The following is a 14,047-nucleotide window of genomic DNA, read 5'->3' as shown; positions in this document are numbered from 1 at the left end:
TTTCGAATCCTTCGCATTGACGTAAACTCATCAAGCGAATCAGAGAAGGTCTTAGTGTATCGTGGAGGTTAGTTCCAGAACATAAATTATATAAAAGCTTCATAGACCTTATTATATGATTACTATAATTAGCGAAAGCGAACGTACGAGTCGAATCTGGACGCTTTTCAATGGAATCGGAGAGTAAGAATGAGAATTGAAGAGGAACGAACGACCTTTAACCTGTAGAGTCGTAATATGTTGTAGTTCTATATGCTTTCCCGAGCACGAGATGATAAATGTGAGAATGATAACCAGAATGAGCAAGGTGATCGGCTATTGGTTACACGTAAAACTACTTTTTCTGTAAGGTGACTAATTCGAGAGTAGAAACTCGCGACCGGAATATATAAAAAGCCGGGAATGTATGTGTAGTAAAACAAAGTAATAGAAGACAGATTCGAAATGTTGTTAGCTTTATGGCTCTTGTGGTGCGTTGGATACGTTTCGTGTAAAACTATCAAATTTGATTCTTGCGGTAGGTATTTCTATATCTGTCTCGAAGGCCTTTTTTTTGGGCATCATTTTGAAAATTAAACGTATTGCTGTTAACCAACAGGAGGCAACGTTACCGCAGTCAGGGTAACTCCTTGTGAAGAAGAACCTTGCAAAGCAATCAAAGGAAAATCTATCCACATAGAAGCAGATTTTATATCAAGTAAGTAATTTTATATTATCGGTAGAACTTTTTTTTATAAGTAGAGATCTGGTCTGATTACAAATGTAATTAAGAATACAGTAGTCCGTCGTTATATCGCGCTTGTCTGGAGAAGAAAAGAAAAAAAAAAAAGCGCGATATAACTGAGTGCTAAAAATTTTGGGTTTATACACGTTATGGAATCTGTATCTTCTATTATTTCATCAACAAGTGTTTCTGATATAAAATAAGCTTAGTTTATAGCTTAAAAACTTAAAAGACTTTAGAACAAACTCAATAAATCAAACATCTCGTTTTTAGTTATTCAATTAAAATAGGCTTATATGAGAAAGAAATTCCCATAATTACATACAATAATTGGTCTATTATTCAATATTCTGCGTCGGTTTGAAGTGAATAAGTTGAGAGAGAAGTTCTATTATAAAATTTAATCTAAGTCAATATCGTTTCGCTCGACTGGAACATCCTTGTTCCGGATATTTAAAGAGTAAAATAAAATAAAAATAAGAATGAAAATTAGTTAGAAAACATTGTAGAAATAACTGCTTTCCGATGTATGGAGCATAAAATTTTAAAGTCATTGTGAATTTTTAAAATTATTCAAAGAAATTTTGTTTAAAACTAATTAAATTACAGTAGAGCGTCGATTATCCGAAAGTCAATCATCCGAAAGAATTCGTCGGCAAATTTAAATTTTCGCCAGTGCTGTGGCGCTGCAATCTTTGGCTATGTCTTGGGCTACTCAAATATTTTACGTTTTTGATACTAAATTAACTTCTGAAGTATAATTTTTTATTGTTTTTATATTTTTCAATATATTTATTTTGTTTGTACAAAATAAAAAAATAATTTTTAACAATATAATAGTCTTCGTTAGGCTTAACATGGACGAAAATTCAACGCGAAGCGACACGCAACGAAGAAAAATGTCAAGATGGGATAAATTAATATATTTTTTCGTACGTAATCGGTTATCCGAAACACAGATCTTTCGAACAACCCGTCCCCAATTGATTAGGATAATCGACGCTCTACTGTAATTTCATTTCGGTCCAGCAAATTGCTGCATTCTAAGATTTGCCATTCCTTAATTAAATTATTTCAATTAATCAATCTTTATTATTTGATATAACGGGTGTTTTAATTAAATTTAATGCATTTGATAGAGAAAATCGCTGAATATTAATAAAACTTTTTATATTTAAATTTATTTTATAAAATACAATATAAAATGACCAAAGAGAAATGGAATTACGGCAACGCGATAAGTGGGCGATCTGCCGAGGGGGAAGACTATCATTGGGAAACTAGCTCCTACTTAGGTGTTACTAACGTGAATAAAACCTGGAAAACTCCACGTGACCAGCCCGTTGGCAAAGCACAAACCAGTGTTAAGTGGTTTTATCCACTCGGCCTTGCTAAACAGGTTCTCTTAATTAATTAATGCCTTAATGAGGATATAATCAGCCTTAATGGAATCGATGATATATATAAACTATACGATAAGGATCGGTAATTTGGCGATAATGTTTTCATAAAGAATCATCATATATAACGAGTTAGATTTGTACTACAGGTAGCGGGAAAACTATTTAAAATTTTTGGCCGTTAATGCGGTATGAGCATATCGTTAAGATGATGGCGATAGTATCATTGCTGCTAATTCTATAGCTTCTGGCCTTTTTTTTTTTTTTACTGATTTTTGCCTTGATGAGTTTCTGAGACCATAGGTCTTCAAATGAATTTTCCCTGTTATCATGCTGTGAAATACGAAAGACGCTGATTATGTTCCCATGGAATCATGAGTAGTGTGTTATAGTTCCTTTGTATGTATGTAATAACACCAGATTATCAAAACAAGCATGTTATGTATCACCACAAACGAAGACTTATTCATGTGTGACACAAATACGAGTACAAGCAAGAGATCTGATAACAGCTAGCCAAATATGCAAAAAAAAAAAATATATATATATATATATATAAATGTAAATGTTTTTATAGAAAACTAGTAAGTTATTTCAAATATCACTACATTGCTAAATCATAGCTACAATATCGCTACCTGTCATCAAATTACCAGATTCTGACTAATAAATTATTTGTGGTTTATAGTATTTATACCATATATGTGTTACATCAAAAAAATAATGTGTTATGCTACGCCAAACATAAAGCCTTTCAATAGATAATATCACTTTTCATTCATGTTAGGCATAATTCAGCATTTCAGTCAAGACCAAAATATATCACCATATTGCCAAATCTTACCCTACTTCACACAAACGCTTACATGTCTTCAGCGTATACATTTTTTCCAAATGTAATTTTTGTAATAAATATAAGAATAAAAATAAATCAGCTTATTTTAGCAATGGCCTTATTTTAACTCTCTCCGTCCTGTGGGCATTAAGAGGACCTCTGTTTAGCAAAACTGATCAGTATCCGAGTGGATAAAACCACTGAACACTGGTTTGTGCTTTGCCAACGGGCTGGTCACGTGAAGTTTTTCGGGTTTTATTCACGTTAGTAACACTTAAGTAGGAGCTAGTTTTCCAATGATAGTCTTTCCCCTCAGCGGCCGGATGGCCGAGCGGTCAAGGTGGCAGCCTACCGCTCTGGGGGACCCGGGTTCGAATCAGAACGGGTCGAAAAATCCCCAGGAATTTTTCGGGGATGGTCCGCTCGGATATGTCGGGCCCCGTCTCTCACCACCCAGCGGCCCCATTGTAGGCCTGGCGGAACCCATAATGCGCCTGCAAAAAGAGGCCCTCTTAGTGCCCATAAGGCGGAGAGAGTTAAAAATAAAAAAGTCTTCCCCTTGGCAGTTCACCCACTTATCGCGTTGCCGTAATTCCATTTTTGCAAGCCCATTATGGATTCGGCCGGATGAGGGACTTTACCCGACATATCCGGACGAATCACCCACGAAAAATCTGGATGTTTCGACCTCGGGTTCCCCGAAGCGGTAGGCTGCCTGCCACCTTAACCGTTCGGCTGTCTAACAATAGTCTTATCTTTACTTTCCATCTTTAAACAGTATATCCTGTATTTCCTTAAAAGATTATAATTAATCATTATTTTTTCGAAAAACTTCAAATTCACCAAAAGAGCAGAAGCATTCTTCGGAATATTCACGGAAAAAATAGTTTTTATAATCAACACTAAAGAGAAAATGCGTAGTGCTGAATACAATACAATTTAAGTGTTCCCGAGTTATCTCGGGCAAGTTACATAGCGTTACATAAAATGCGATCCTTAAGGCCATTTTTGAAATTTTTGGAATGTTTTTTGTCTCCAAATTTTTTCAAAACGTTTTTCCCGAGCGAAAAAATTTTATCGCGATTTTAATTTACCTTTAATGACGCACGCTTAATTGCTTTTTAATAGTTTTTTAATGGGAGTTTGATATCAAATTTCATTCATCGTTCTAAAGTTGTAGTGCACGGATTTTTCTTCGGTAAAGTTATTTAAAGCTAGTTTCTGATGTCAAAAACGACCTCCGATAGTTTTTATAATTTTTTTAATGGCCAGCTAGTATTCATCCTACTATAAACCCATCGCCTCCCGAGAATGCCCCGGGAAATCCAACTCCAGCTGTGTTCAAGGTCATTCAGCTGTGTAAACAATGACTCATCAGCGTCAGATTTCACAGAAAGGCGAGACAAAAGAAAATAAAATTTGAAGCTTTTTCTTCAAAATTAACCATCATCAATCTTCGGTAAATACTCGATGACGATTATCTCATTCTAACTGCTATTAGCGAAATTTTTTAAATGTTAACTTCATTTTGAAACCTGTTAATTTCGATAACACTATCCGTGATTACAATAAATGGAGTTAACTTTAACTACTCGTTTCTATTCTGATAGGCTAAATACAACTTATAGACAGATCGAATTCAAAAATTTAAATTTTTTGTTCTTTAAAAGTATTTATGAGTTTCGTGTCAAATTCCTTTTACTTAAAAAATGTAGTAAATTTAGTAAAAAGTTTCTTTCCAGTGACATTTATTCACACGATGTAATTTTATGACCAACAATCACGTATGTTTTGTAAAAATTTCATGTTATTTGCCAAATATCGCGCACTTACCTTACTCCTTACATCGAACTACCCGATACTAAAACACCATTTCTTCACATCAAGGCCATTTTAAGTTGTTTTGACGCCTCAGGTCAAATTTCTGTAGAGAATTATACATGCAAACAACAAAAAATACTCTATTAGTAATGAGCAAGTTATTGTGACATCGTCACAATGCCAGGCTACAATTTTTAATTTATTTAATCTAAAATATATGCTCTTCATCTCAAATTAGTTGTATCTTGTCCTTGTACGAGGGCGGGTTTTCTCAACCTCCGATGGTGCGTAAAACAAAGACAAGTGTAAACAACAAAATGAATTTATTACCAAAAGTTAGTTACAAACATGGTTACTTTTCGACATAATCACCCTGAAGATTGAGGCATTTGCCATATCTGTGGACGAGTTTTGCAATCCCCTCTTCATAGAATGTTTAGGTGGAAAGAGATGAGTCTTCACACATTAAAGTTGTGAAGACTTCCACTCAGCTTGGAACTTTTTAAACACCTAGCGTATAGACCCGAGCGACTTCCACCTTTTTCTTGAACTGAAAACGTGGCTATGAGGGCAGAGGTTCGAGACTAATTACGATCTTCAAAACAACATTCTATGAAGAGGAGATTGCAAAGCTCGTATACAGATACAGCAAATGTCTCAATCTTCACGGTGATTATATCGAAAAGTAACCATGTTTGTACCTAACTTTTGGTAATAAATTCATTGTTGTTGTTTATACTTGTCTGTTTTATGGACCATCGGAGGTTGAAGAAAAAAACCGCCTACGTACAGTACATCATACTTTCCTGATAACGACAGTGATGCCGATCATCTATATAACTCCGTTCTGGGAAATTTTTCGAATCGAAATCACGCGACTTCCGGCATGAACCGGAAGTTCGTATATAGTTAATGATAGAATACCAACCAAAAAAAAAATTCATAATTTACACGATTTACCAAACTTGCATTATATATTGGGTTATATTTTTTCAGAACAAAACTCAGACTGGCTGCAATTATGGGTTGGTGCCGAATTATCAGGTATAAGTCTTCCTTTGCCTGGTTTGAATCGGGATGCCTGTAAAGGCAGGAACATCACGTGCCCTGTATCTGAAGGTGACAAACAAACGTTTGTATTCGATCTTGATATACTCCCGTTTTTTCCATCTGTGAGTATACTATTCTTAAATTCGATTGTTAGATTATTATATATATAATTATATAATTACATTTTTTCAGCTAAAAACGATGACAGTTTTCGAAATTACGGGCGAAGGAGATAAATTACTTTGCTTCAAGGCTCCAGTGCAAATAGTTAAAAGCCAGAAATGAAATTCTACGATCGTCTCGATAGATATTAATTTTTTATTGTGACCCACTTGTTATGATTTTATGTAATACAACTTATACAAAAATCGATAAAAATCTTCTTTACAATTTACCCATTGTTTTTACTGATTCACGTAAAATCTCAAAAGCCTCCTCTGGACTACACACTTAAACTTACTTCAGAAAAAAGGAAGATTTTATTTTTATTCAATTCGAAAAGAAGACAAATGACTCGTTTCTCCCAAGAGAAACTAAGCATAAAATTTCACTAAGCAGAAAATTTCAAAATTTATTAATAATTATAAATTGGAAAATTATTCCTTACTATTATTTTTTTTTATTTTAAAAGGTGCATTCCATATATTTAAAAGAATATTACAAGTTATCGCGCCTTAACAGTTTTTTTACGGCATTCCAATATTATCTAATTCGATTTTATGATGCGTGATAAGAAATTTTTATACACATTCGGGTCGAAGACCCACTCCGATTTAATTTCCGGAAATGAATTAATAAATAACTGTTATTAATATATACATATATTTCGTGCCATTCTAGACTCGACGATCAAGTTGCTGATCGAGGGTTTAGTTTTATCTGCTTTTTAAATTTTTTTTTTTTACTTACATTCTTCTCTCACATTTCGGAATACCGACGAACGTATCGATATTTCGAGATGTAGAATATTCAAATCCGTAATTAGGCTTTTTTTTGTGACTAGACGTGGCTGAGAAATCCCTACGTATATAATGTCAAATTTTGGACAATTAGACATCTGTACACGTTCTTATAATGTCTACCACAAATCACAAAGCTTCGACCGATCCAGGCAACAGAAGTTCGAGATATTCGCTGGTCCTATCGTAAACTGACTGAATTTTAACGTGGCTATAAACCGTTTAAGATGGAATAGTTTTTAAATGATAACTACTGAAAGAGAGCCCTTCTTAGAAATTTTAACGTTAAAAAGTTGTAGTATAAAATGCTTGAAAACGTAGAATTAAGTTGTTCGACAGAACGAAACGGTTATAGACTGACGGGTATAGGTGTTACGGAGGTGTTTCTGTGGCCTAGATCAGACAAAGCGATATGATTTGTGGCGTATTCCTAGCAGCTGACTAAATTTCGTGCCCCGAATAGAATGGAAGCCCTCTTGTTGGCGAAGTAGACTATAATGAAGGAGAGGACAGAAATAATGCATCCAGCTACTAAAGTTGCTGCTTCTTTTGCACGACTGGGCTGTAAAAATATCAAGACAGATGCCTCTTCCCATACGCTTTCGGTCCAAGTAGAATATTCTTTCGAATTCCAATCTGAAAGAATTGAAATTAAAAAATTATTAATATTCGAATGGACAGTTAAATATAGTCTATTCTCATTCTGTTCAATTTTTCTGGAAACTAGAAATAAATGCATACTTTGCTAATTAATTCTAAAAGAAAGAAAATCAGTTAATGTAATTGAATCAGTTAAGAAAGAAAATCAGTTAATGTTTTCATTGATGAAATAAAATATGTTTACCTCATAATTATACAAACACATTTCTTGAGATTATAAAGTGGTAATTAAAAATTATTCAATCACCCAATCATTTTACATATGTGAGCTATTACATATTGCTACAGACTATAAAATAAAACACTAATAGATACAGCACTTAATAACAAAGAAAAATTTTATAGTCCAGTTATATGATATGAACAAATGTTTGTTGATAAATAAGAAACACTCAAAATAATTTATAAAACTTATTTTCATATATCTGATTAAGTTTAGTTGAAGTAGAGTTTGTCATTGAATGCCTTGTTTATTGTAAATGTTACCAGTTTATACACAAATTTCTTTCCTCAAACAGATTGTAAAAACAGATTGTATTTATAAAGATTGTAAAAAAAAATTTTTTTCATTTATTTTTTGAAAGAATAAACTATTATTTGCAGTATTAAATACATTTAAAGAATCATAAAACAATGTAAAAAACATGTTTCTTTAATGACCTGATCTGAGTGTTATTTCATTGTTTACTCAGATCAGACTTTTCTTTGTAGACACCTGGCATAGCAAAGTTTTTGCTGATCCAGTGGTTACACTTCTATTAGAACTGCCTTAGTAATATTTACATGTTCATAAAAAAACAAACATTTGCATTAGTTTTAAATAATGAATGGGTGAAATCTGATACTGAATCATTCTGATTATATTATAAATTGCTATTTTCTTTATTAACAAGTATAAATTCAAATTAACAAAGTATAAATACTCTTGTAACATATTTAAAATTATATATAAAACACAAACACGATATAATTTATTGAAGCGGATATATGCAGATACTTTTCAGTATTTCTAAACATTTAATTCTTTGATAGAAGAACAATATTTGTATTCCACCACTGACAGTTTTCTCTTCCTCTAAAACCCTTTCTAAAAGTTCAAATTCCTTAAAATAAAACTAAATAAGTTTATCTAACATTTTCTTATGTACTGTACTATATTATTGTTTTTATAAATTTAATCTTCCGACATCATAGATATTGTATGATTTTTTAAAATTATCATTAAAATATTAAAAACACAGTGTAAGAAGCAAAACAAATGGAAAGTAGAATATATCAATTTGAGTTTATCAAATTTCTTAATTTTTATACATTATTTTGTTAAATCTATAAAAATGTTATAGTATATATAATATATTGCTAGTTTTCTGTTAACTATAAAAAGAAAATAATCAAATCAGACATGGAATTATGCTTTTTATAGCTATTGGAGGCATCAAAAATTCATGTCAGTATTTTGAAAAATGTTTAATCTAATAATGAAAATTTATGTAATATTTCTAAAACTAATCAAGTACAACAAACTTGTAAATCAGAAAGTTATCATCAACAATTAAAAAGAATGCAATGATTACAATACAACTTCATTCTTCTCGGTTAGGATATTTAAGATATTTTCACAGATGTATTTACATGATTTAACAATTTCATATAAATATTAAAATAACTATGAACCATCAGGAAATTCTATTTATAGATTATAGTAAAACAGAAAGTTTTTACAGTAGAAAAATCATTTTGTTATTGTGACATTGTCACTATGTCAGCTAGCAATTTTTAACCATATTTTAATTTTTTAAAAATCATATGATTTCCACTGCTGAGTGAAAATTTGTATATAGTTAATCATGGATTCCAACTCCTAAGTTTTCTATATCTGGTCTCAATTATCATCTATCTAACTCTGTTTTCAAGATTAAGGAAGGACAGATAGACAATACTGGGAATCTAAAGGTTTGCAATTTAAAAACTGCAACCCAATAAATGCTATAAAATCTTACCATTTCACTAATTTAAATTGAATTATTATTAATTATTTTATTTTATCAATATGATACTTATCCATGGAAAAAAGTTTAGCAATTTATTTAAGTTTAGAAATAATTACATAAAAAAATTATTGATTTTGAAATAAAATGACTGTGCTGCTTATAAATATATATATATAACACTTTCCTCTTTAATTTGGGGAAAATAATCATTTGTTTATATCTTCAAAATTTATAGATAATAATAGATTAAATCATTTCTATTTCTGTAAATAAGCTAAAAAAAAAAATAATAAAATAATATATATATTTCAAGTGTCAACAAATTATGTGAATGTAAAAGAAACTAATTTGATAATGAAACAGATTTATTTAAATGCATTTACTGAATGTAGAAATAATGATAAGATATAATGAAACCAAAATTACAAACATCTATAAAGAGAAATATAATCCAAGAATAAAATAAGAAAAGAATAGAAAAAATGATGGATATAAGATATATGTAAAATAATAGGAGGATATTAATAAATACCAATTAAAATAACAATGCAAATTAATGAGCTGAAAAATAATTACAAAAGAATCTATTCTACTCTTTGCACAATAGTGAAGAAAAGCTGATTAATTAAACTGAATGACATTGAAAATAAAATTATAAATAACTCATAAAAGAATGAAGAAAATAATGACTAACAACAGAGTAACATTTCATATAAATTTTTTTTGATGAGAACTCAAGTGCTAAGATGAAATGAAGCAGCTTTAAAATTTGAAATTTAAATATTTCTTCAATTAATAATAATCAACCAAGTATAATAATATATAGAACTGTAATATCAGAAAGTACAAAATAAAGCATGAAAATGATTCATAAAAAATTTTAAGTTCTGGGACATTCTTTCTAGAACAAAAATCTGTTGTAAGTCCAATGGAAAAAAAGAAAAATACATTTTAATTCATTATAATATTTAAAGATAAAAATTCTCAAAAATAAATATCAATAAGTTATGAATTACAAAAAAGTTAAAATTTTATTTTAAAACTACAAAAAGTTATTGATGAAAATCATAATTTTATTTCAAATATATTTCAATATAAACAAATAGCATGAAATAAAATGCAAAACATTTTTAAGCTGGAAAAATTAACATTAAAGTTATTCAAAACATTGAAAATTGAAATTGAACATTAAAGTTATTCAAAAATTATTGAAAAATATATTATTTTAACTGAAATTTATACAGTAGAGCATTGATTATCTGAAACAATTTGGGACTGAGATTGTTCGGATAACTGATCATTTACAAAAAAATATATTAAACACAAAACTGTACTGTACATATTTTGTATCACACATCTTACAAATACAGTCGACCTCCCTATAACACAGTAGATACGTTCCTGTTTTTATGAATCCAGCTTCTAGGAATCCAGCCAATCACAACCTGGCACGACTACAGCTGTTTGAAAGGTTTCTTCCATAAAATTAATCGATTCTAGACTAATTCGACTCAACATTTCCAAAATACGTATAATTTTTTTGGGAATAATCCATATAAACTATGCTATAAACAAAAAATTGTAGGATTACTTACCGAGTGTGCACTATTCGACTATGCCGTTGCTTAATTAAAATTAATTAAGCTTGTTTTTGTCGTGGAGATTGTCATCAAATGGCGCTCGCGTGCTTCCTGATAAATGATTTTTTTTTGCGAAAAATTCGCTGAACTTTAGAGACATCATTAATATAAATATAATTTTAATGGCAGTTAAATAATAAATGATTTTTGGTAGGTCCACTGCTCATTTAAACTCAACGGTTTGTGCAATCCTGTCGCGACACGAGTCAGTGATGACGTTTCACCGAATTATAGGAGTTTTTTTAGCATGTTTGTATGAATACTGTCGCAATTTTTCCGCCGTGATATAGGAATCCAAACTATAGGAACCCATGTTATAGGGGGGTCGACTGTACATACCTTACATAAAGTAGTACCTGTACAGTACATTAAAGTAGGCCTACAGTTTAGGTTGGCAGGGAAGGGGATAGTGCTGCAGCTCCACAGAACTAGCAGAAATTTGAATTTGCCAACTGAAACGCTTTCAGTTAACCGATGTTTTGGTCGATCGGTATTTAGATAATCAATGCTCTATTGTACTTGTATGATTTTAATTTTAAAATGATTTCCCTACTTATAAAGACAATATTATTAGCATAATAAAACTATATATGAAAATATAGAGTAAAAATACTCTTGTAACATATTTAAAATTATATATAAAACACAAACACGATATAATTTATTGAAGCGGATATATGCAGATACTTTTCAGTATTTCTAAACATTTAATTCTTTGATAGAAGAACAATATTTGTATTCCACCACTGACAGTTTTCTCTTCCTCTAAAACCCTTTCTAAAAGTTCAAATTCCTTAAAATAAAACTAAATAAGTTTATCTAACATTTTCTTATGTACTGTACTATATTATTGTTTTTATAAATTTAATCTTCCGACATCATAGATATTGTATGATTTTTTAAAATTATCATTAAAATATTAAAAACACAGTGTAAGAAGCAAAACAAATGGAAAGTAGAATATATCAATTTGAGTTTATCAAATTTCTTAATTTTTATACATTATTTTGTTAAATCTATAAAAATGTTATAGTATATATAATATATTGCTAGTTTTCTGTTAACTATAAAAAGAAAATAATCAAATCAGACATGGAATTATGCTTTTTATAGCTATTGGAGGCATCAAAAATTCATGTCAGTATTTTGAAAAATGTTTAATCTAATAATGAAAATTTATGTAATATTTCTAAAACTAATCAAGTACAACAAACTTGTAAATCAGAAAGTTANATTTTTCCTACACTTAAATGATGTAAAAATAAATAAATAAATATATATCTATAAAAATGGTATTATTAACGACATTATTAGATATAAAAATAAACTATATATAAATTTAGTTTAACATTATTTTTCTTCTAAAAGAATAAAAGATCTTAAAACATTATCAAATTCAACATCCAGAAGAAATGTCATCAATTACTTGATAGATATTATTTATTATTATTAAAAAAAATTATCTGCTTATTTAAATTTAGTAGTAAAAACTATAAAATTTTGTAAATTTTATTCTAATCACTAAGTAAACTCATTAAAAAAAACTAACTGTACACAATAAAAGTTCAGTTAAATCTTTTATAAAGAGTAATATTAATTAATTAATATATTTGTCTTTTTTTGTAACTATCTCACAAGTAAAATATCAAGATTAAAAATAATTTTTTATGATAACAACAATAGAGTCATGCTTGTCATTTATCTAACAACTTTCAAGAAAATTTTTGAATTGAAATAACATGACATCAGAAGTTCATATATAGTTAATCAGGACCTCTTGCACCTAAGCTTTCCATATCTGGTCTTGACTTTCATCTATCTAACTCCATTTTAGAAATTAATAAAGGACAGACAGATGACAGTGGGAATTTATAAATCTACAAGTTATCAAGTTATCAAAAATAAGTTTTTTTCAAATTGCAGCCCACTTATTTATATATACATTATAAAATTTTTTGTACTTGAAATATTTTATTTTAAAATAGATTTAAGAAATTGTGAATATAACATAATTATACCTTTTAACACAAAAGCAGGTGATAATGCTTGAGTCTGAAAGACAGTAGATCTTACACACACCCCAGTTAAATTAGGACCAGCCATCCATCTGTAATCATATTCCTACAAAATCAAAAATCTAATAAGATAAAACATTAAAAACAGTAATTAATGATGATATGTAATTTTAATAAACTTTAATAGAAACTTTGTTAAAAATAAATTATTTCTTTTGTTTCAAATTAAAATGGCTGATAGTTCAGGAAATACTTGTTAATTCAAACCCAGATAGTTCAAAATCCTGTTAGTTCATAACTGTACTATTTGTCCTGGCTAGGGATATATAGATTTAAGGAATTTGGTTAGTTCAATATATGGCTACTTTGAAATTTAAAGTGAAAATTTTGTCCAGACTACAATATGAGTATGTTAACTCATTCAATTAGATCAAAGTGCCTGCATAAGAGAAAAATAGACCAACAACAACTCTAATCTTGTCAATATGGCTTTGCTTTTACAATAACACATTTTCAAGTATTACCTTATCTGTGGACTACTGTTTTGTCTCTTATCTCATAAAATAGGGCTGGCTTTCAAGATTGCATGATTTGTCTACAAGTTGCAGATTGAAATATTTGTAGGGCTTTAGACTACTAGATTTGGGCAACTTACAACTTTTTAAGCCACTTTAAAAGTAATTTGAGCTATATTTCAAGAAATTCTGCTTTACTTTTTATAAAACCTATTTGGCAATCTGTGAGGTTCTCACCGGTTACATGCTGTTTACTTACAGTTTATTTATTTTATTATTATTTATTATTAATTAATGAAAATAGTGTCCTGTATAATTAGCCATATTCTGTTTGCTTAATAAATTACATGGCATTTTTTATACTGTATAGAAATACATAAATCTCAAATAATTTGAAGTTGTGATTATTTTGTCCCTTGAATTTTGAATTAACAAGG

The 14,047-nt window shown here is 29.7% G+C and overlaps 2 protein-coding genes across 2 annotated transcripts in view; one reads left to right on the top strand and one right to left on the bottom strand.

Annotated features, from left to right (window-relative positions):
• The first annotated feature begins 377 nt into the window (after positions 1 to 377).
• On the top strand, positions 378 to 6,207 carry LOC111612662 (epididymal secretory protein E1-like). The gene is made up of 4 exons (XM_023353901.1): positions 378 to 517; positions 599 to 697; positions 5,777 to 5,952; positions 6,023 to 6,207. The coding sequence occupies exons 1-4, from the start codon at positions 445 to 447 to the stop codon at positions 6,113 to 6,115; spliced, it is 441 nt and encodes a 146-aa protein (XP_023209669.1). The 5' UTR covers positions 378 to 444; the 3' UTR covers positions 6,116 to 6,207.
• Positions 6,208 to 6,433: 226 nt separating this feature from the next.
• The window catches only part of LOC111612661 (nicastrin-like), a 47,915-nt gene continuing 40,301 nt past the window's right edge, over positions 6,434 to 14,047 (bottom strand). Inside the window, exons 14-15 of the mRNA XM_023353900.1 lie at positions 13,099 to 13,201; positions 6,434 to 7,425 (exon numbers count right to left, since the gene is read on the bottom strand). Of these exons, the coding sequence (XP_023209668.1) occupies positions 7,220 to 7,425; positions 13,099 to 13,201 (309 nt within the window). The 3' untranslated portion in view covers positions 6,434 to 7,219. The remainder of the gene's footprint in view (positions 7,426 to 13,098; positions 13,202 to 14,047) is intronic.

The sequence above is a fragment of the Centruroides sculpturatus genome, unplaced genomic scaffold (genome assembly GCF_000671375.1).
Source record: "Centruroides sculpturatus isolate CEXI.00-Female unplaced genomic scaffold, Cexi_2.0 scaffold1492, whole genome shotgun sequence".
Classification (NCBI taxonomy): domain Eukaryota; kingdom Metazoa; phylum Arthropoda; class Arachnida; order Scorpiones; family Buthidae; genus Centruroides; species Centruroides sculpturatus.
Note: the sequence above shows the minus strand (reverse complement) of the source record. Positions and strands in the feature narration are given on the sequence as shown.

Excerpts from the sequence above, each read along its gene's own strand:
- LOC111612662 (XM_023353901.1), top strand. The coding sequence starts at position 445 with ATGTTGTTAGCTTTATGGCTCTTGTGGTGCGTTGGATACGTTTCGTGT. Across the intron at positions 698-5,776 it reads AGAAGCAGATTTTATATCAA|AACAAAACTCAGACTGGCTG; the intron begins GTAAGTAATTTT and ends ATATTTTTTCAG. Across the intron at positions 5,953-6,022 it reads TACTCCCGTTTTTTCCATCT|CTAAAAACGATGACAGTTTT; the intron begins GTGAGTATACTA and ends ACATTTTTTCAG.